Genomic DNA, 23,056 nt, shown 5'->3' with positions numbered 1-23,056 from the left:
AAGTATAGTTGATTTACAGTGTTGTGCTAGTTTCAGGTTAATTTCAAAGTGATTCAGTTTATATATATATATATATATATATATGCTTTTTTTTTCAGATTCTTTTCCCTTATAGGTAATTACAAAATTTGTATCCCTCTAATTCTTCTAGTGGCTAGAAATTCTAGGGGCCTATCATAATGCACTGGTTGACCAAACAAAACTTTCATTTGAGTGTTTGTATAACATCTTATGTTCTATGAAGACCTACAAGACCTTTTAGAACTAACACCCAAAAAAGATGTCCTTTTCATTATAGGGGACTGGAATGCAAAAGTAGGAAGTCAAGAAACACCTGGAGTAACAGGCAAATTTGGCCTTGGAATATGGAATGAAGCAGGGCAAAAACTAGAGTTTTGCCAAGAAAATGCACTGGTCATAACAAACATTCTCTTCCAACAACACAAGAGAAGACTCTATACATGGACATCACCAGATGGTCGACACCGAAATCAGACTGATTATATTCTTTGCAGCCAAAGATGGAGAAGCTCTATGCAGTCACCAAAAACAAAACCAGGAGCTGACTGTGGCTCAGACCATGAACTCCTTATTGCCAAATTCAGACTTAAATTGAAGAAAGTAGGGAAAACCACTAGACCATTCAGGTATGACCTAAATCAAATCCCTTATGATTATACAGTGCAAGTGAGAAATAGATTTAAGGGCCTAGATCTGGTAGACAGAGTGCCTGATGAACTATGGAATGAGGTTTGTGACATTGTACAGTAGACAGGGATCAAGACCATCCCCATGGAAAAGAAATGCAAAAAAGCAAAATGGCTGTCTGGGAGGCCTTACAAATAGCTGTGAAAAGAAGAGAAGCTAAAGGCAAAGGAGAAAAGGAAAGATATAAACATCTGAATGCAGAGTTCCAAAGAATAGCAAGAAGAGATAAGAAAGCCTTCTTCAGTAATCAATGCAAAGAAATAGAGGAAAACAACAAGATGGGAAAGACTAGAGATCTCTTCAAGAAAATCAGAGATACCAAAGGAACATTTCATGCAAAGATGGGCTCGATAAAGGACAGAAATGGTATGGACCTAACAGAAGCAGAAGATATTAAGAAGCAATGGCAAGAATACACAGAAGAACTGTACAAAAAAGAGCTTCACGACCCAGATAATCACGATGGTGTGATCACTGACCTAGAGCCACACATTCTGGAATGTGAAGTCAAGTGGGCCTTAGAAAGCATCACTACGAACAAAGCTAGTAGAGGTGTTGGAATTCCAGTTGAGCTATTCCAAATCCTGAAAGATGATGCTGAGAAAGTGCTGCACTCAATATGCCAGCAAATTTGGAAAACTCAGCAGTGGCCACAGGACTGGAAAAGGTCAGTTTTCATTCCAATCCAAAAGAAAGGCAATGCCAAAGAATGCTCAAACCACCACACAATTGCACTCATCTCACATGCTAGTAAAGTAATGCTCAAAATTCTCCAAGCCAGGCTTCAGCAATACGTGAACCGTGAACTTCCTGATGTTCAAGTTGGTTTTAGAAAAGGCAGAGGAACCAGAGATCAAATTGCCAACATCTGCTGGATCATTGAAAAAGCAAGAGAGTTCCAGAAAAACATCTATTTCTGCTTTCTTGACTATGCCAAAGCCTTTGACTGTGTGGATCACAATCAACTGTGGAAAATTCTGAAAGAGATGGGAATACCAGACCACCTGATCTGCCTCTTGAGAAATTTGTATGCAGTTCAGGAAGCGACAGTTAGAACTGGACATGGAACAACAGACTGGCTCCAAATAGGAAAAGGAGTACGTCAAGGCTGTATATTGTCACCCTGTTTATTTAACTTATATGCAGAGTACATCATGAGAAACGCTGGGCTGGAAGAAACACAAGCTGTAATCAAGATTGCCAGGAGAAATATCAATAACCTCAGATATGTAGATGACACCACCCTTATGGCAGAAAATGAAGAGGAACTAAAAAGCCTCTTAATGAAAGTGAAAGAACAGAGTGAAAAAGTTGGCTTAAAGCTCAACATTCAGAAAACAAAGATCATGGCATCTGGTCCCATCACTTCATGGGAAATAGATGCGGAAACAGTGGAAACAGTGTCAGACTTTATTTTTCTGGGTGCCAAAATCACTGCAGATGGTGACTGCAGCCATGAAATTAAAAGACGCTTACTCCTTGGAAGGAAAGTTATGACCAACCTAGATAGTATGTTCAAAAGCAGTGACATTACTTTGCCAACAAAGGTTGGTCTAGTCAAGGCTATGGTTTTTCCTGTGGTCATGTATGGATGTGAGAGTTGGACTGTGAAGAAGGCTGAGCACTGAAGAATTGATGCTTTTGAATTGTGGTGTTGGAGAAGACTCTTGAGAGTCCCTTGGACTGCAAGGAGATCCAACCAATCCATTCTGAAGGAGATCAGCCCTGGGATTTCTTTGGAAGGAATGATGCTAAAGCTGAAATTCCAGTACTTTGGCCACCTCATGTGAAGAGTTGACTCATTGAAAAAGACTCTGATGCTGGGAGGGATTGGGGGCAGGAGGAGAAGGGGACGCCAGAGGATGAGATGGCTGGATGGCATCACTGACTCAATGGACGTGAGTCTCAGCGAACTCCAGGAGTTGGTGATGGACAGGGAGGCCTGGCGTGCTGCGATTCATGGGGTCGAAAAGAGTCGGGGACACGACTGAGTGACTGATCTGATCTGATCTGATCAGATAACATCTTATGAAAAAACCCAATGATGTTTTTTACCAACCCAGTAATATTTCTCGAGTACTCACTGCATTCCAGTACCACGTGGCCCTTGCAGGTATCATCACTTTACTCATCTCCACAGCACTCTGAGGAAGATATTTCACTGTTCTGATTTACTGAGGAAACCGAGGCTGAAAGAGTTGATGCGGGTTGCTAAGTTCTCACAGCCTGTGAGTGCCGATCCCCCGTGCCCTGTTCTTCACCACCGCATTGCATTGTGGGTCACCACGCAGTCTAGACAGATTGGATACACCCTCCTTGCATTTGTTTCTACTGACTTGGCTATGAGTCCGTTTAAATATTGAATGTATGTTCAGGCAGAAGAAAAGCTGTCCCACAAAGCTTAATGTTGTATTTGACATTAAGGATAATGTTAGTTGCTGTTGTTTTCCTCCTTGTTACTCAGACATGCAGTGACTGCAAAAGACTTGAAGGTTCCAAGGAGGAAATCTTTTTAAGGTAGATAAGCCTGAAAACAAAGAGTAGGTACTTGTATTTCAAGTAAGAAAGATTGTAGGATTCTTGAGATTCTCCTTTTACTTTGCTAGGTTATACACGGGTGAGGTGAAGGAGAAATGAAGTTTATGGTCCCCGGAGTTGATGAAACACAGTGAAGAGACTGGTTGACGTCGTGGCCATGCATATTAACATCCCGGCTTGGCCCATAGTAAGCACCCAATAAACATTAGCTGTTATCATTATTAACATTGATATCATTAGTAGATAAGTTCATACAATATGCATGCGTGCTCAGGTGCTTCAGTCATGTCTGACTCTTTGCCACCCTATGGACTGTAGCCCACCAGGCCACTCTGTTCTTGGGACTCTCCAGGCAAGGATACTGGAATGGGTTACCCTGCTGTCCTCCAGGGGATCTTCCTGATGGAGGGCTCGAACTGGCATTTCCTGCTCTGCAGGCGGATTCTTTACCACGGAGCCATCAGGGAAGCCCCTAGTACATTACAGGTATCTCCTTAAGGACTTTCCAGGTGGCTCAGATGATAAAGAATCTACCTGCAATGCAGGAGATCTGGGTTGGATCCCTGGGCTGGGATGATCCCCTGACAAAGGGAATGGCTACCTATTCCAGTATTACCTTGCAATTGTTTAGTGTATTAATAGAGGAAAAGCACTTCCATTTTATTTTCTTATTTGATAGGTTATTTTGTCATCAGAGGAAAGAGCAGTACAGATGAATAAAAGCCGAGTCTCTTTTGTTGTTGTTGTTTAGTCACCAGGTCGTGTCTAATCCTTTATCGACCCCATCGATTGTAGCCCACCAGGATCCTCTGTCCATACGATTTCCCAGGCAAGAATAGTGGAGTTGTTTGCTATTTCCTTCTCCAGGGCATCTTCCCAAACCAGAGATCGAACCCATGTCTTGTACATCTCCTGTGTCTCCCGCATTTCAGACAGATTCTTTACTGCTAAGCCATCAGGGAAGGCCCTAGTCTCCTTACCCCTACATCATTGTTGCTGCTGCTAAGTCGCTTCAGTCGTGTCTGACTCTGTGCGACCCCATAGACGACATCCCACCAGGCTCCGCCGTCCCTGGGATTCTCCAGGCAAGAACACTGGAGTGGGTTGCCATTTCCTTCTCCAATTCATGAAAGTGAAAAGTGAAAATGAAGTCGCTCAGTCATGTCCGACTCTTAGCGACCCCATGGACTGCAGCCTACCAGGCTCCTCCACCCACAGGATTTTCCAGGCAAGAGTACTGGAATGGGGTGCCATTGCCTTCTCCAACATCATTGTTGCTGCTGCTGCTGCTAAGTCGCTTCAGTTGTGTCAGTTGCCAACAAAATACACAGTAATTTCCCCCTTTTATAACTTCATGACAGTTAAAGGACCTTGCTTGGTGCCTTCTTCCTACCAAACTTTTAGTCTTAGATCATGTTTTGTCTGGGGCAGTGTTGTATCCTTAGGATCCAGCCCAGAACTTGGGAACTGGTAGAAACTCAATAAATATGTGTTCAAGCAATGAATGAGTGAGCACATTGTGCAGCTCTGAACAACTCTTGAGAACAAAGTGTAGAATGTCTGCCCCTATCACAAAGAACTTACACTCTTAATTTAAATAACAATGCGTTTAAAAATAATACTTCAAGGCAGCAATTAGAAAGTAGTAACAAGGAACCAGATGGTGAGTTTCCAAGGAAATAATTCCATCAATAAATTCAGAGAATTTAGAATTTAATTTGAGACAAGACTTACGGGTAGGATTTATAAAAGGAGAAAAGGGCTATGATTCCTTTATATTATTTGCGATTTATTTTTTTAATTGCAAGAGTAATTCAAGCTTGTTGTAACATATAACATGTATAAATGTGTATAAAATAAAGATGCATAAAGAAAAAGCTAATGATCTCTCTTTTCACTGTGGCTTCCTTTTCAGATCCAATTCTCTCATGTAACCATCATTAATAGCTTGATATTAACTTTTCTCTGTATTTTTTCTGTTTATTTGTTCTTTCTTCTAAATCGGATCGTGTGCATCTGACTTTCCAAAAGGCATTCTTCAGATAATAGAACGTGGAGTTCACTCCTTAATTCAGGGATCTTTCATTATTTTTAGTAGTTGCATAACATTCCTCATATTTTCATTAGTCTCATGATGATAAACTTTCAGATTGTTAATGGCTTTTTGTTTTTACCACTGCAGGCATATATACAGACATACATTTGTTCTTATAGTTATTCCCATAAAATAGGTTTCCTATCCCTGGTGGTTCAAATGGTGAAGAATCTGCCTACAATGCAGGAGACTCGGGTTCCATCCCTGGGTCAGGGAGATCCCCCAGAGAAGGAAATGGCAAACCACTCCAGTATTCTTGCCTGGAGAATTCCATGGACAGAGGAGCCTGGTGGGCTAGAGTCCATGGGGTCGTAGAGAGTCAGATGTGACTGAGCAACTAACACTTTCATTTTCCTTTCAAGGTAGAGTGTATGGATTTTTTATTTTAATCATTATCGATAGATTATTTTCCAAAAGTGTTGTAACAATTTATGTTGCCAAAAACAATGACCTTGTTTTCTCTCTCTGGTACCTTCAGATACAATTAATCTTTTGAAATTATTACTAAATCTGATGGCAAAATATGATACAGACATTTACACAGATATATGTTTTTCTGACTAATAGCGAATCTGGACATTTTCATCCATCATTTGCTGTTAATATTTTTAGATTATCTTTTAATCTTTTAATTTCATTTATTGTCTTTTTTGGAAAGTGATTTGCAAAAACTTTTTGTATGATAAAAATATTAATTGTTTTTATGTCTTAGTGTTTGATTTTTTCATATCTATCATATTTTTGTTGGTAAACTTTATATATTTATGTGGCATCTTTTATCATATAAAAACTTTAAATTTCTCATATAGTCATATAAGTCTTTTATTTTATAACTTTTTCCTAGGAGATGAATTTCAAATAGAGAGAAATACTTGTGCCTTTCAATGGAGACACACATTGAAAGACATTTAATGAACAATGAACAGACACATTGGGCAGGAATAGAAGGTTATACAGGTCAGTGTCAAAAAATAATGCCAGAAAGTTCTACTCCTGCCAGTCTGCGAAAGTCCAAACACTAGACTAATTAGTTTGGACCTGACCTAGAAACACAGAGGAACTGCTGAAATGTTTTGAATAGGGCAGTTTTATAATGAAAATGTGATTTTATAAAGATTAAGTTTGCACAGTGGTTTGAAAAACTGAAGTTCAGTGTCAAAGAAACCAGTATTTCAACAACTATGTATTGAAAAGACACAGTTCTAGGCACTTGGAATCACCAGGGAATAAAAGACTGTGGAGACCATTTAGTGCTCACTTGCAAGGTTAGTGTATGAGGACAGGAAGAGGTAAAATAACGGCAGTAGAAATGGAAGGAAAAAGAAAGGATGGATGTCAGAAAAAATAAGCATCAAGATGGGAGACAGAAAGGAGGAACGAGGACTTCCCTGGTGGTCTAGTGGTGCTGGGGACTGGGGTTCCATCCCTGGTCAGGGAACTAGATCCCGCATGACTATGATTTATTAATAGTTTGCTGCTGCTGCTGCTGCTAAGTCGCTTCAGTCGTGTCCGACTCTGTGCGACCCCATAGACGGCAGCCCACCAGGCTCCCCTGTCCCTGGGATTCTCCAGGCAAGAACACTGGAGTGGGTTGCCATTTCCTTCTCCAATGCATGAAAGTGAAAGTGAAAGTGAAGTCGCTCAGGTTGTCTACTTGAAAGTTACACAGTCGTGTCCAACTCTTAGCGACCCCATGGACTGCAGTCTACCAGGCTCCTCCATCCATGGGATTTTTCCAGGCAAGAGTACTGGAGTGGGGTGCCATTGCCTTCTCCAATAGTTTGCTAGGACTGCAATAACAAAATACCACAAACTAGGTTGCTTGAGCAACAGAAATTTATTGTCTTACCATTCTGGAGACTGGAAGTCCAAGGACAAAGAGTTGGCAGATTTAGTCTCTTTTAGCCAAGACCCCTTTCGTTGGCTTACAGATGGCTGTCTTCTCACTGTGTCCTTATATAGCCTTGTCAGGGATGAGCACAAGTATCCCTCATATTCCTTTGTGTGTTCAAGTTTCTCTTCTCATAAGGACACCAATCAGATTAGATTGACTGCCCTAAAAGCCACAATTTAAGTGAACCACCTTTTTAAAGGCCTTATCTCCAAATACAGTCCCATTCTAAAGTGCTATGTAGGGTTTGAACATATGGATTCTGGGGTTATGGTTGTTGTTCAGTCTCTAAGTCATGTCCAACTCTTTGTGACCTCATGGACTGCAGCACACCAGGCTCTTCTGTCCTCTACTATCTCCCAGAGTTTGCTCAAATTCATGTCCACTGAGTTGCTGATGCTATCTAACTGTCTTATCTTCTGCTGCCCCCTTCTTTTGCCTTCAGTTTTCCCACCATAAGGGTCTTTTCCAATGAGTTGGCTCTTCGCATCAGGTGGCCAAAGTATTAGAGCTTCAGCTTCAGAATCAGTCCTTCCAGTTAATATTCAGGGTTGATTTCCTTTAGGACTGACTGGTTTGATCTCCTTGCTGTCCAAGGGACTCAAGAGTCTTCTCCAAGACCACAATTGAAAGCATCAGTTCTTCAGTGCTCACTTAATTTTGGAGAAAGGATACAATTCAGCCCATAATAGACTATGAAACTCCTGTTCTATCCATTGCATCAAGCTTCTGGAGGAAACCTAAATGATGGCCCCATTGCTACATTCAACTTGAATAGACATGGTTCTTAAGACTGAGCCCCTTGAAAATTTCACCTTGATCAAAAGCTGTTACCTTTCATGTAAGATTCTCCCTGGGACAGCTTTTCTCCTTGAAGGCATGCAGTTTCCTGAACATGGTTCTTTTGTAACCATATTCCTCCTCTGGACAGGTACAAGCAATATTTTGTGAATGTTTTAGTATTTATTTATTTATTTGACTGTATTCAGGTCTTCGTTGCTGCAAGCAGGATATTCGATGTGGTGCATGAATTCTCTAGTTGTGGTGCACGGGCTTAGTTTCTCTGTGGCATGTGGAATCTTAGGTTGCCCACCAAGGATCAAACCCATGTTCCCTGCATTGCAAGGCAGATTCTTAAACACTGGACCAGCAAGGAGGTCCCTGTGAACATTTTAAATGTGTTAGGAAAAGTGTTGGCTGTTTACAAGAATGCTCTTATCTCATGCACATTCATCATAAGGAAGTGACGTAATGTTAGGGAAGCATCTCAGAAAGATATCTTAGAGAACCTGTGTGCTACCGCCATCTCTTTACTAATCATGGAGAAACATATTGTTTATTTTTCTTAAGCAAGGTTGACCAAGGTCAGGATCTCCCTTATCCACAGATAGCATGCCTCCCGGCCATGAAGATGGGGAAAATACTGTTTTTTAGAAATCATACCTGCTCATTTAAAAAAAAAAAATATGAAGAAAATTGCCCCTTAGAATCTCAAATGAAGAAAGAGTGCTGTGATAAAAAATGTCACCATAGATCTGTAATCTCACTACACTATCCCCCAGTGCTATCTTTGGGGGAATCAGCAAGTCATGCCTGGTTTTAAATTAAAGATAATCTTTAATAATAATATTTAATATTATCTTTAATCTTTTCCTTAAAGAAATATATTTATATATCTAAAGATAATCTTCTCTTATTGGCTCCCATTAACCAATCGGTACCAGTTCAAGTATAAAACCATTTAGACCGGGGGTCCCCAACCTCTGAGATCTAATGCCTGATGATCTGAGGTGGAGCTGATGTAATAATATTAGGAATACATGTAATGCCCTTGAATCATCCTGAAACCAGGAGAAAGACTGTTAATGTCCCCCATCCCCACCCCCATCATATATAACATTATTCTGGCAGTGGAAAAAGTACAAAACTTCCTGTAAATTTTCTTTAACATTTCCAAAACGAATTCTCTAATTTTTAATAATTACTTCCTTTGAGCAGGGGGTAATGACCTAGGCTCAGCTATTTCATTTCAAACTAGAATTTAATTTTAAAAGACTTTTTGCTTGTTGGGGAAAAAAAAAAATTGTACCTAAAGAAAAATTGCTCAACTGTGTGCTCTGCTGGAATTATGCTGGAGAGATTACCGCAGCAAGCTGGTGGCCTGGGGCGGGGGGCTGAAACAAATCATTTTTGTAAAATTGAAATGAGTTCATTACAGTTGATAGCTTTTCATTTAATTTTTAAATGTAAAGTGGCTATTTTTAAAAGAAGGAAAGTAAGTCTAAATTGCCCTACTAATCCAATGAAATATTGCCAAGAGGATAAAAGCAGACAACTGTGAGCCATGCGGGGATCCTTTCCAAAGCTTGCTTTTATGCTTCTCTTCTGTTCTCATTAAAACAAGTCCCAAAGATCAAATGAAGCTGGAGCCCAAGCTCAAGGCAAGGGGACAAGTTGTTTACTTCATAGCAGCCAGCAGCCCTCTCACCACCAGGCGGGGTTCAGGCATACAGGTCAAAAGGATAATAATCCTATTTTCACCCTCCCAGGTCTCTATCAGCAACCACCAGGGAGCAGCAGATGACTAAGTCACTCATCTGGCTGCCTCCAGTTAAGTACTTGCTTGAAAATGAATAGGAAAGCTTACAAGAAGGGAGAGAGGAGAAATAATCATGGCATTAATAATTCCTATTAGTGTGGTTTTATGATTCAGAAAAGCACACACCTGCCTGCGTTTGATCTTGCCTTTTGGTGAGCCAGACATGCATCTTTGGTCTAATTGTGCAGAATTGTTGTTTAGTCACCAAGTCATGTGCAACTCTTTTGTGATTGCAGGGACTGTAGCCTGCCAGGCTCCTCTGTCCATGAGATTTTTCAGGCAAGAATACTGGAGTGGGTTGCCATTTCCTTCTCCAGGGGATTTTCCCAACCCAGGAATCGAACCAGCATCTCCTGCATTGCTGCTGGTGCTGCTAAATTGCTTCAGTCGTGTCTGACCCTGTGCGACCCCATAGACGGCAGCCCACCAGGCTCCACTGTCCCCGGGATTCTGCAGGCAAGAACACTGGAGTGGGTTGTCGTTTCCTTCTCCCTCCTGCATTGACAGACGGATTATTCACCACTGAGCCATCAAGGAAGCCTCATTGTTTCGGAATAACAATCCCCAGACCCAGAAATGTTGGAACAGAAATTTGTTCCCAATCATACACATTGTTCAGAACATTGGTTTTGAAGGCATTTTCCCTGGTTTGAATTCTAGCTTTATTATTTATGATCGATGTGACCTTGGGAAGTTATTTAACCTCTTTTTGACCTCATTTTCTCTTCTGTAAAAGGGAGATATCTATCTCAGAGGTTGTTGTGGAGCTCAAATGACAGAATGCAGGTCCAGGACTAGGAACTCTTTGGTGCTTAATATTCAATAAACATTATCACTCTATTTGTTTTATGGCTCATAAAACATACCCGGTTCAACTATATTTATTAAGCTCCAGAGTCAAGCACTTTGCTAAGTTTTGGGGGTACTGGAAAAATCACTCAAGACCTCAGGGATCCCACAGGTCACAGACGAGTATAAAGGATAAACAGATAAACACACAGCATGGATGAACAGATGCATAGAAGGTGGTACTTTAAGGAGAATTTAGTACAGCCTGAGGGAGTCAGAGAGAGCTTCCTGAAGGAAATACTTTTTAAATTTTACCTGTACCAAAACTCTCTGAAAAGGGTATTATTCTGGCATTCTACAAATGAGTGAAACAAGGTCCAAGGTCAAGGGCTTCCAGAGGTCCCTCAGCTCATGAGTGGCAGAGCCAGATCTCACTTATAGTAAATTGCCTCAAGGATACATTCCCTATGAATTAAGTCACTGAGACATTGAGCTGGTTTTGTCTTCCCCACTCTCTTTCTTACTTAAAGAGGAACAAAAAATTCACTTTCTGCATCTCCCCTGTTCTCCTTGAAAAATCTGGTGCAGCGTCAAGTTCTATAAAATCCACAATCTGCTAAGAACTGCACAATTCTAGAGTGGAAGGGTGGAGAAAGCAAGGGCAACCCACTCCAGTACTCTTGCCTGGAAAAATCCTATGGACAGAGGAGCCTGGTAGGCTGCAGTCCATGGGGTCGCTGAGGGTCGGACACGACTGAGCGACTTCACTTTCACTTTTCACTTTCATGCATTGGAGAAGGAAATGGCAACCCACTCCGGTGTTCTTGCCTGGAGAATCCCAGGGACGGGGAAGCCTGATGGGCTGCTGTCTATGGGGTCGCACAGACTCGGACATGAGGGAAGCGACTTAGCAGCAGCAGCAGAGCAGAAGGGACAAATTTTTTTTAGTAGGGATCCAGAGGGCCAGAGACAGACATATTGTTGAATCCTAGTTCTGCCACTCACAAGTTCTATGGCAATAGGGTCACAACTTAATCTCAGTGAGTCTCAGTTTTTCCATCCATAAAATGGAGCAGCAATCCTTTCTATCTCCTAGAATTGCTGTGATGAGCACATTAGCACAGTGCTGGCACACATTATAATTGCTCAATAAACGTTCACTAATAACTGTAGCTAGAGAAATGCCATCTAGTTCATCCACGTAATGTCACTGGCCTAATCACACTAATCACCTGTGAATTTTTTTCTGAAAGCCTTCCCCTGAAGGAGATACTAGAGTTTCATGTGTGCAGGGTTCCAGTGCCTGACCAGTCCCATGATCTGAAAATCTAACCTGTTCCATACTTTGCTATGCTTTCATTTAAACATTCTGTTCTCAGAAAAAAATTAGAGAATGGCTGATTTTGCTTTTTCTGGATAAATAAATGTCTCAACATTCTCTCTCCCACACTAATCTAATCTAATCCCAGGAATTTCATTTTTGTTTTTTGAAGTCTCTTATCTACCACTTTCCACTGGAGATGACCAGGACTCCTTCCTGTCCTGAGATTGCTGTGGTGATAAGGCAGGTAGCTGTTCTTAATAATATTGTGGGTTGTGCTTTTTATTTTCAAAGCAGATTCACATGCCTTCCTTGTTGATCCTAATACACTGGGAGAGTTGAGGAGGACGGTGATTATCCCCACTTGAAGGGTGGTGAAACTGAACTATAAAGGAAAGAACAAAAGCCACCACCACTTCTAAGCATCATTACATTCTGGGTCTTTTTAAATTTTTTATTATATACTGGAGAATAGTTGATTAACAATGTCGTGTTAGTTTCAGGTGTACGCAATGTTTCAGTCTTTTCTGCATTTTTGTTGTTTAGTTGCTAAGTTGTGTCTGATTCTTTTTCGGCCCCATGGACTATAGCCTGCCAGGTTCCTCTGTCCATGGGATTTTCCAGGCAAGAGTACTGGAGTGGGTGGCCATTCCCTTCTCCAGGGGATCTTTCCAACCCAGGGATATAACCTGCATTTCCTGAATTGGCAGACAGATTCTTTACTGTTGACTACCAGGGAAGCCCTCCTTTTACACATAGTATCTAACTTAAATTTCTCAGGAGCCTTCTTTACTAGATGTTATTAGTTCCATTAATAGAAGACAAAAATGAGGCTCATAAAATGAAGTCACATATTCAACTTTCTCCAGATACTGAATACTACAGCTGAGAAACTCCAGATTGATCTCATACCAAAGCCAATAAGCTCAGTCACTGACTTTTGCAAATTTGCTTAACCCATCAGTGACTAACACGACATAAAGTCAGGATTCCTGGGTCACAGTTTAGGACACCTTCCACCAAACCACTCATTCAGTCCTTGTTGACTGGTGAACTGCTAGAGCTCGACCCACCTGTGACTAGAATGGTCACTGCTCACACTGACCTGCTTTGCAGCTGTTCCCCTCTCCTGGCTAGTTTTCTGTTCTTACCTTCTAGGTCCATGCCTACGATTTTGGGATTCTTAAGCATCTGTGATTCTCAAGTCAGAGAGCAGTAAATATATATGGGCTTTCCAGATGGACACAACTGAGCATGGACACATATACACATATTACACAATTTATGTATATATATAAATTATATATATTTTTATATATATATATTACACAATTACACAATTTATGTATATATGTATTGAATATATATATATTTATATATATAATATATAAATAAATAAAAAATATTTACACAATTACACAATTTATGTATATATATATTGAATATATATATATAAACTATATAAATAAATTTAAAAAATTACACAATTACACAATTTATGTATATATATATTGAATATATATATATAAAATATATAAATAAATTAAAAAATTACACAATTACACAATTTATGTATATATATATTGAATATATATATGTTTATATATATATAATATATAAATAAATAAAAAATATATATATTATATATATATAAATATATAAAATATATATATCACACAATTACACAATTACACAATTTATGTATATATATAAATATATATATTTATATATTTTTTATATATAAAATATATAAATAAATAAAATATATATATTTATATATATAAATATATAAAATATATAAATATATATATTTATACATATAATACATTGATATGCATGTATATGGATGTATATACATGCACATGCTTCCATAATTTGTCAGATTCTCCAGCAAGAATAAAGATTTTCCAGGCCAAACAAACTTCTCAGGGTTTTACCAACAAGGATATTTCTTTAAATACCAAGTTGGATGTGTGTTGGTTTGCAATTTGGGGAATTTCCTCAGTGAAATTTGAACATGTCCCCATACAAGGAGGGCAAGGAATGAAAAAGAAAGGCAGCGCACTCCAAATTGGTAGGTGGAATGTTTCATAAACAATGAAAGTTTCAAGATTTGTCTTGAACAGCCTTAAGACAAGAATATCTCTGCACTCACCCACCAGAATCTTAAAGGTTTATTTACATAGATGCCTTAACTGGGCTCAGTCATGTTTTCAGCCTTGGTGATTTCAACACGTTATTGTCTCAAGGCCGCATCCTTGAAATGGCTTGAGCTACGCAAACAGGCTGGAATGTACATGCCACGGACAAGGGAGAGGGTGAGGAGCTAGGGTCTAGCTTGCTGGTCAACCAACGGTCACCTCCTCTTGATTACCTCCTCCAACAACAAGGGAAAAGTGAAAGAAAAGAGTTAACAGGAGTGTCTTCTCTATCTCTGAGTGTCTAGTTCACGTGTGCCTATTAGGCATAATCACCTTGAAGCTGTAAGGCAAGCACTGAGCTGAGAGATGAATTCTAACCACGTTCAGTTTCTCCTGGGGAATCTGTGCTTATGTTACTATTTGAGCTACTCCACTCATTCATTTTTCATTTCAAAAGGAGATGATGGTGAAAAAGGAGATCCAGGAGAGGAGGGAAAGCTTGGCAAAGTGGGACGCATGGGGCCGAAAGGTAGGTGACACGACGTGACTTTGACACTTTTCTCTATACAGGACTTGGCCTGGGAGTTTAGCAGCTTCCATAACACCCTCTGCTCCAAAGAGTCAGGAACTGTATTTCACATGTGAATTTAGTCACCACCAGACAGTTCCCATGAGATTGCTTGTCAGCAAGAGTCAGACACAGTTCTCAGGCTGCGTTGTTAGGGCTGATGAAAGAGGAACACCCTGGGAATTCTGGAGCATAGCAGTCTCTGGGAATATCTGAGAAACCATTAGTGTTAGAAATACAGCTTTGTTAATTGCTGTGTCTCTTCTCAGAAGCCACACTAAGCAGCTCTGGTTTAGAGTGTGAGGAGGAAGATAAGAAAGAACAGAAAGAACTGTCTGATCCATGGATTTACTCACTTTTCCCCAAGATCTCCCAGCAAGTGTTGGGGTATTTATGGGAGAGATACAAGCAAAGGAAATGAGAATAACACAAAGGATTTTTGTGAATGTTTTCATCACAAGACAAGACTTAACCTTGACAAAATACAGCTTCTGCATTGTGATGTGTGTGTGTGTGTCCTGAACGCTAGAACCGTTCCTCGCCAACTGCTGCAAGGTGGCGGCCCTGGACCACTGATTTTCATATCTTCAGTAATTTAAAGAGAAGCAGACTCTTGGCTTTTGAGGCCTCAATTTGAGAAATGCTGACTTAAACTCTTCTTAGTCTGAAAATAGGCTTCCCTGGTGCTGCCGGTGGTAAAGAACTCACCTGCCAATGCAGGAAATGTAAGAGACATGATTAGATCCCTGGATTGGGAAGAAATATGTACAATCAACTGCAGAATTATTCTCACATATAGACAGCTTTACAACTGGTAACTATTTTTTAGATAATCACAGATTAAAAACCCAAATTAATAATAATTTTGTAGGAACTCAGGAATTCCTGATTATATATATATATTTTTTAAAAATAAAAATATGGTGGAACAATCTTTGATGTTCCTTTGATTATTAGGTTTTATTATTGTGCATTTGCTCCCTTTTTAAAAAAATGGTAAGATAGTCAAATCTTATTTTAAGGTAGTGAGGAAATAGAATCCCATGAAGCTAAAATGGATCTCAGGAGGAATAGAATTAGAATAAAATACAATAATTTTTTCACTCAGTCCTTTATCTGACCTTTAGATTAAACATCCTCTGCTCAAGTTCTTTAGAAATATTGAATCTGTAAGCATTTTAATATCATCAAACCCAGGAGTCATACTTACTCACACTTTAATTTTAGTGCATACATTATAATGCTATTAAAATAGGTGATATAGCAAAGAATATATATTATATATCGCAGATAGAAGAATGCACTTTTAAGTATTTCCTTCAAGTGAATATCATATGTTAAGCATATCATTAAAAGGAAGATAAAACCTTAAGATATAAAGATGACACATTTTGCTTTTCAGGAGTTAAGGGAGAACTGGGTGATGTAGGAGATCAAGGCAATATTGGCAAGACTGGGCCCATAGGCAAGAAGGGTAAGCTGTATTCTACCATTCTCCAGTAGCAATTTAAAGCAGATGGAACCTACCCTTAATCTATTTTGAAATGTTCTGTATCACAAATATGAGTTCTTTTAAAATATGAGTTCTCTCTTCCTAGCTTGGCTGTTTCTTCCATATGTAAGCAATGTGTCTTTACAAAAAGACCTTGAGCAAAATTCAATTGAAATTCAAGGACAGAGTCAAATATAAAGTTCAGTTAAACTCTACATAGAAATGTCTCCTGGGACCTACTGGTTATAATCCTTTAAATCATTAAAATGGATGTCATGACCATGAAGCACATTCGGTTGTAGAAAACAATCATTCATAAAAATGAAGATAGCCAAGAACACTATAATATTGTATTTTAATTGGAGTGGAATAATAATAATTCTATGTCTGAGATCTGTTAACAGAGTAGGAATCTGAAGTGTATATATCTACATCCTTTTGTTTTCACTCATATTTTGATCCTGCACATTCCTGCTTCACTATTATGTAAAATGGAGATGGCCTTCTGTTTATTATCTCAGCATTCTTATCTTCTTTTCCTAAAGCCCCGCAACGGTAGCTGGTTCTTACTGCTTCTGATATTTACCAATTCATACAGACATTGTACTATTGGTTTGAAGATGCAGAGTGATCACTTTTTACTTGGATACACAATTTGCTTGAACCTACCAACTGCTCCAGTGGAGATAAATTGCATCAGAGGAGCATTTTAAGCAGACACTTGCAACACTTGAGCTCACACAATAGTAGTGGGAGGTGGCTACAAAACTATACCTTAGAACAGTATTTCAGTTCAGTTCAGTTCAGTCGCTCAGTTGTGTCTGACTCTTTGCGACCCCATGAATTGCAGCACCCCAGGCCTCCCTGTCCATCACCAACTCCCGGAGTTCACTCAAACTCACATCCATTGAGTCAGTGATGCCATCCAGCCATCTCATCCTCTGTTGTCCCCTTCTCCTCCTGCTCCCAATCCCTCCCAGCATCAGAGCCTTTTCCAATGAGTCAATTCTTCTCATGAGGTGGCCAAAGTACTGGAGTTTCAGCTTTAGCATCATTCCTTCCAAAGAACACCCAGGACTGATTTCCTTTAGAATGGACTGGTTAGATCTCCTTGCAGTCCAAGGGACTCTCAAGAGTCTTCTCCCACACCACAGTTCAAAAACATCAATTCTTCGGCGTTCAGCCTTCTTCACAGTCCAACTCTCACATCCATACATGACCACAGGAAAAACCATAGCCTTGACTAGATGAACCTTTGTTGGCAAAGTAATGTCTCTGCTTTTGAATATGCTATCTAGGTTGGTCATAACTTTCCTTCCAAGGAGTAAGCGTCTTTTGATTTCATGGCTGCAGTCACCATCTGCAGTGATTTTGGAGCCCCAAATCTATTTCCCATGAAGTGATGGGACCAGATGCCATGATCTTCGTTTTCTGAATGTTAAAGCCAACTTTTTCACTTTCCTCTTTCACTTTCATCAAGAGGCTTTTTAGTTCCTCTTCATTTTCTGCCATAAGGGTGGTGTCATCTGCACATCTGAGGTTATTGATATTTCTCCTGGCAATCTTGATTCCAGCTGGTGCTTCTTCCATTCCAGCATTTCTCATGATGTACTCTGCATAGAAGTTAAATAAGCAGGGTGACAATATACAGCCTTGACGTACTCCTTTTCCTATCTGGAACCAGTCTGTTGTTCCATGTCCAGTTCTAACTGTTGCTTCGCGACCTGCATATAGGTTTCTCAAGAGGCTGGTCAGGTGGTCTGGTATTCCCATCTTTTTCAGAATTTTGCACAGTTCATTGTGATCCACACAGTCAAAGGCTTTGGCATAGTCAATAAACCAGAAATAGATGTTTTTCTGGAACTCTCTTGCCTTTTCAATGATCCAGCAGATGTTGGCAATTTGATCTCTGGTTCCTCTGCCTTTTCTAAAACCAGCTTGAACATCAGGAAGTTCACGGTTCACATATTGCTGAAGCCTGGCTTGGAGAATTTTGAACATTACTTTACTAGCGTGTGAGATGAGTGCAATTGTGCAGTAGTTTGAGCATTCTTTGCATTGCCTTTCTTTGGGATTGGAATGAAAACTGACCTTTTCTAGTCCTGTGGCCACTGCTGAGTTTTCCAAATTTGCTGACATATTGAGTGCAGCACTTTCACAGCATCATCTTTGAGGATTTGAAATAGCTCCACTGGAATTCCATCACCTCCACTAGCTTTGTTTGTAGTGATGCTTTCTAAGGCCTGCTTGACTTCACATTCCTGGATGTCTGGCTCTAGGTGAATGATCACACCATCATGATTATCTTGGTCGTGAAGCTCTTTTTTGTACAGTTCTTCTGTGTATTCCTGCCACCTCTTCTTAATATCTTCTGCTTCTCTTCAGTCCATACCATTTCTGTCCTTTCTCGAGCCCATCTTTGCATGACATGTTCCCTGGGTATCTCTAAGTTTCTTGAAGAGATCTTTAGTCTTTCCCATTTTGTTGTTTTCCTCTATTTCTTTGCATTGATTACTGAGGAAAGCTTTCTTATCTTTCCTTGCTATTCTTTGGAACTTTGCATTCAGATGCTTATATCTTTCCTTTTCTCCTTTGCTTTTCACTTCTCTTCTTTTCACAGCTATTTGTAAGGCCTCCCCAGACAGCCAATTTGCTTTTTTGCATTTCTTTTCCATGGGGATGGTCTTGATCCCTGTCTCCTGTACAATGTCACTAACCTCCGTCCATAGTTCATCAGGCACTCTATCTATCAGATCTAGGCCCTTAAATCTATTTCTCACTTCCACTGTATAATCATAAGGAATTTGATTTAGGTCATATCTGAATGGTCTAGTGGTTTTCCCTACTTTCTTCAATTTAAGTCTGAATTTGACAATAAGGAGTTCATGATCTGAGCCACAGTCAGCTCCCGGTCTTGTTTTTGCTGACTGTATAGAGCTTCTCCATCTTTGGCTGCAAAGAATATAAACAATCTGATTTTTTTGTTGACCATCTGGTGATGTCCATGTATAGAGTCTTCTCTTGTGTTGTTGGGACAGTATTTACTCCAGTTAAATTTATACAGTTATGATTTAATACTGCATCATTATGTTTACATTTCTCATAGCTGGGAATGGCACCATGTATGGTCTGCGATTGTGTATGGAAGTTTTGATAAATATTAGCTTCTATAATCAATTTGTAGATATTTTATGGTATATCTATTCTATTTAATGCATACATTTTATGTATTCATGACATACCTTCATCTTAATTTTTTTTGTATGTCTAGTCTATGAAGTTTATATGTGAGATTTTTCAAATTGTTGCGAATCTCCAAAAACTTCCCACCAGTGGACCACGTTATGTAGTTTGTGTATATTTCTACTTTATGAATTTCAAAAGAGTAAGATGTTTCACCCCTGCTGCACTGCCTGTTGGTCTGTGAGGTGATTCTGTCCCCACTGGAATGCATGGATTAAGAGTACTGTCTCCTTTCGCTCTTTCCCCGACACGTCAAGGTGTCTTCTCCTGCCCTCTGCCTTTACTCAGACAATTTTCTACCCCTCGACACCTCTTTGTCCATCACTGTCAGTCAAAACAGCACTCATTCTTTGAAACCATAGAAAAATAGACTTCTTGATAAGGCTTTTCCTGAACCCCTCCTTTCTTTTGTGCTCCCAGCCTGAGCTTGATCATCCATTAAGCTATGAACATCTTGTACCAGGGATTATTTGGTTTGTCATACAGCAGAGTATTTAAGCTCTTGAGGTTTGAAATCAGAATGATTGGGTTTCAATCCACTCAGGGTCTTTCTTATATATATTTGACCTTGTGTACTTTCCTTAATCTATCTGTGCTTCAGTTCCCTCATGGACAAAATAAAGACAATAACAGCCTAAAAAAAAGAGTCCTGTCTTCTAATCCAACTTTCTTCCATCATACTTCTCCTTGTATCAGTTTTTGGAATGGATACAAGTGTTTTGGGAGCTAGTTAAGAAGAACTTGAATAGAGGAAATATTTCATTTGGACTTAATGGAATATATCTCTGTAGTTTGTCGTCACTTCCACGTACAGTTAAGCTCCTGCTGACAATTCTGATGTAGGAATAGCTTCCAGGAATACTTCTACCACCTACCGTGCAGATGTATCCAAAGTCATGATGGAAAAGTGCAGGGGCAGAGGTCAGATCATCATAGGAATATGTCCAGGGCATCCAGCCCAAGAAATGTGTAGGTTGTACAAAAGAAACAGGGTATGAAATGTACCGGGCATTGTTCATCAGTGGAAAAATTTTTAAATCTAACAGCTCATATGTGAACAAGACTTTACAGAGGTATTTTCAAGTTTGACAATATTTTTAATTTACATACACCATCAATAATAAGTTGTGAGGTGAGAAAAATGACTTACATTGTTTATAACAAAGACAAAATTCAGATTTCTGCTACAGGCTATGAGAGATTCACCTGCATGAATCCTTCTGCTAAGAATGACTAGTTGAGTCAAAAACAAACAAACAAACATATTTGAAGGCATGAGAGGGCAACCAAATTGAATAGACTTTAGGGGCTGTGATCTGGAGAAGAAGGGGACTGCACTAAGGTAGGCTCTACATCCTGATCCATTTTTCCTTATTTACAGATTCACATGTGAGGCAGTAAAGGACCAAGAGACTCGAGCAGAAAGTTGCTCAGACTTAATTGGTGTTCAAAGTCTGCCAGAGATGAGTGGCCCAGGAAATGGGACTCTTTTATTTTTCATTTCAAAAATAAGAACCTCCAGTTAGAACTTATGAAATTTGAATAAAATAGTCAACACATGCCCATTAATTTTTTTTTAATTTTAGCAAACAAAATCAAGGGGAACATTTAATATGAAAAGAAATAAAAAGGAATAGCATCAATGAAAACTTATTTAAAAATCATATTTGGTAGTGAAATATTGAACACTGCTCTCCTGATAATGGAAATGAGATAAGTATAGCCCTCATCAAGTCTAGTCAACATTATAGAAGAGGGTCTAGCCAGAGGAAAAATGCCAGAATAAGAGATAAGAATCACAATAGTTGGAAATGGAGAAATAAGAAGGTGATTAAGAAGGTGATTATTTCCTGATCATGTAACATACCCAGAAAAATCAAAAGAATCTACAGATAAGCTATTTGTATTGTTTTTAAAGATAGCTTAACAAGGGGCTTCCCAGGTGGTGCTATGGTAAGAATCCACCTGCCAATGCAGGAGCTGAAGGAGATGCAAGTTCAGTCCCTGGCGAAAAAGATCCCCTGGAGGAGGGATGACAAGCCACTCCAGTATCCTTGCCTGGAGAATCCCAAGGACAGAGGAGCCTGGTGGGAGTTGGACATGACTAAACATGCAGGCAGAGCTTTAATTTACAAAAATCAATTTTTGTTACTAAGTACTAGAAACAATTTTAAAAACTGAAATTAAAAAGATTCCCTTTATTATAGCAAATGTCTAGAAATAAATCTAACAAAAGATGTATAAGCTCTCTACAACAAACACTACATGATTATAATGAGAGAAATTAAAGATTATCTAAGGAGATGGAAGTAAAGCTACATTCATAGATTGGGAGACTCAATCTATGTTAACCTTATATAATGTGATTGCATCTCAGAAATCTTGAAGTCCAACATCCCATACTCTAGTTACACCTTTCCATCCCTTAACACATCCCTTAAACATATTGTTAAGATGTCCCAAATTTGATCTGTAGTTTCATTCTTCTCTCAATTAACATCCCAGAAGTAGTTCTCTTGGTATCTGATAAGCAAATTCAAAATTTATATGGAAATGAAAAGGACCATGGATACCCAAAGACTATCTTGAAAAATAAAAACAAAAGTGAAAGATTTAAATCAAATAAATGTTATAAATTAATGTATTAATTTATATAATGTAATAAATTTAAGCATTTATTATAAAGCTAAACAATTACGATAATGTTGATTTAGTGCAGAGACAAATAGACCAGTGGAAAGAAATAAACAATGCAGAAACAGACCCCAAACTTGAGTTATGCAAAGGTGATATTTTGAAATGGGAAATGAGACACCTATCAATAAATATTGCTAGGTCAAGTGGATGAATATGAATGCAGCCAAACATACACAGCATATTATATATGAAAAGAACAATTATAGATGTACAAAATTCATTTATTAATTAAAATGTTACATTTTTAAGTGAATTTTGTAATGTGGCACTTTACTTGTAAAATTTAGTCATTTAGTTTTATTTCTTTTCTTATAATGTGTTGATTTTTATCAGTACTTTTTAATTTGGAATTTGGTATTTTTTTTAAAAAGCCTCCTCAAATTGTATAAGCTTTGGATAAAATCATCATGAATCTGCCTCTGGTTATATCAGCTTCACTTAACAAATGGTTAAGGGATGGAAAGGTGTAACTAGAGTATGGGATGTTGGACTTCAAGATTTCTGAGATGCAATCACATTATATAAGGTTAAAATCTCAAGTATTTCCCTAGAGATGAGCAGAAGTGGAGGGGAAGACTAAGTTATTGCAATGAACACATCCAAAATTCAAGACCTTCATTTTTCAGTGAATTATTCTAGATGTTGAACTTTCCTAGATTTAGATATGTCAAATCTAGATGAGACACCAACCAGGAGAGTTGAAGTTCATGACTTTGAGCCAAGTCTTAATCCTTCCATAGATTAAGACTAGATAACTCTTGAAGAGAGGGTGGTAAACAACAGAGACAAGGGGAAGGTCGAAAACTGTACTATGATTATCTGAGCCTCAAAATGGATGAAGTTCCAAATATTGGAGAAGCAGCAGTCTGGAACGGATAGGGTTAAAAGACGCTTACTCCTTGGAAGGAAAGTTATGACCAACCTAGATAGCATATTCAAAAGCAGAGACATTACTTTGCCAACAAAGGTTCATC

The 23,056-nt window shown here is 39.0% G+C and overlaps 1 protein-coding gene across 3 annotated transcripts in view; it reads left to right on the top strand.

Annotated features, from left to right (window-relative positions):
- The window catches only part of COLEC10 (collectin subfamily member 10), a 134,317-nt gene that overhangs the window by 97,851 nt on the left and 13,410 nt on the right, over window positions 1-23,056 (top strand). For all 3 annotated transcript variants that reach the window (XR_009740878.1, XM_061439087.1, XM_061439086.1), the window contains 2 exons: window positions 14,540-14,611; window positions 16,053-16,124. Coding sequence is in view for 2 of the 3 variants with exons in the window: in XM_061439086.1 (XP_061295070.1) it covers window positions 14,540-14,611; window positions 16,053-16,124 (144 nt within the window). In the remaining variant the exon portion in view is untranslated. The remainder of the gene's footprint in view (window positions 1-14,539; window positions 14,612-16,052; window positions 16,125-23,056) is intronic.

The sequence above is a fragment of the Bos javanicus genome, chromosome 14, assembly GCF_032452875.1.
Source record: "Bos javanicus breed banteng chromosome 14, ARS-OSU_banteng_1.0, whole genome shotgun sequence".
Lineage (NCBI taxonomy): Eukaryota > Metazoa > Chordata > Mammalia > Artiodactyla > Bovidae > Bos > Bos javanicus.
The sequence above is the reverse complement of the archived record's forward strand: the minus strand, read 5'-3'. Positions and strand labels throughout refer to the sequence as shown.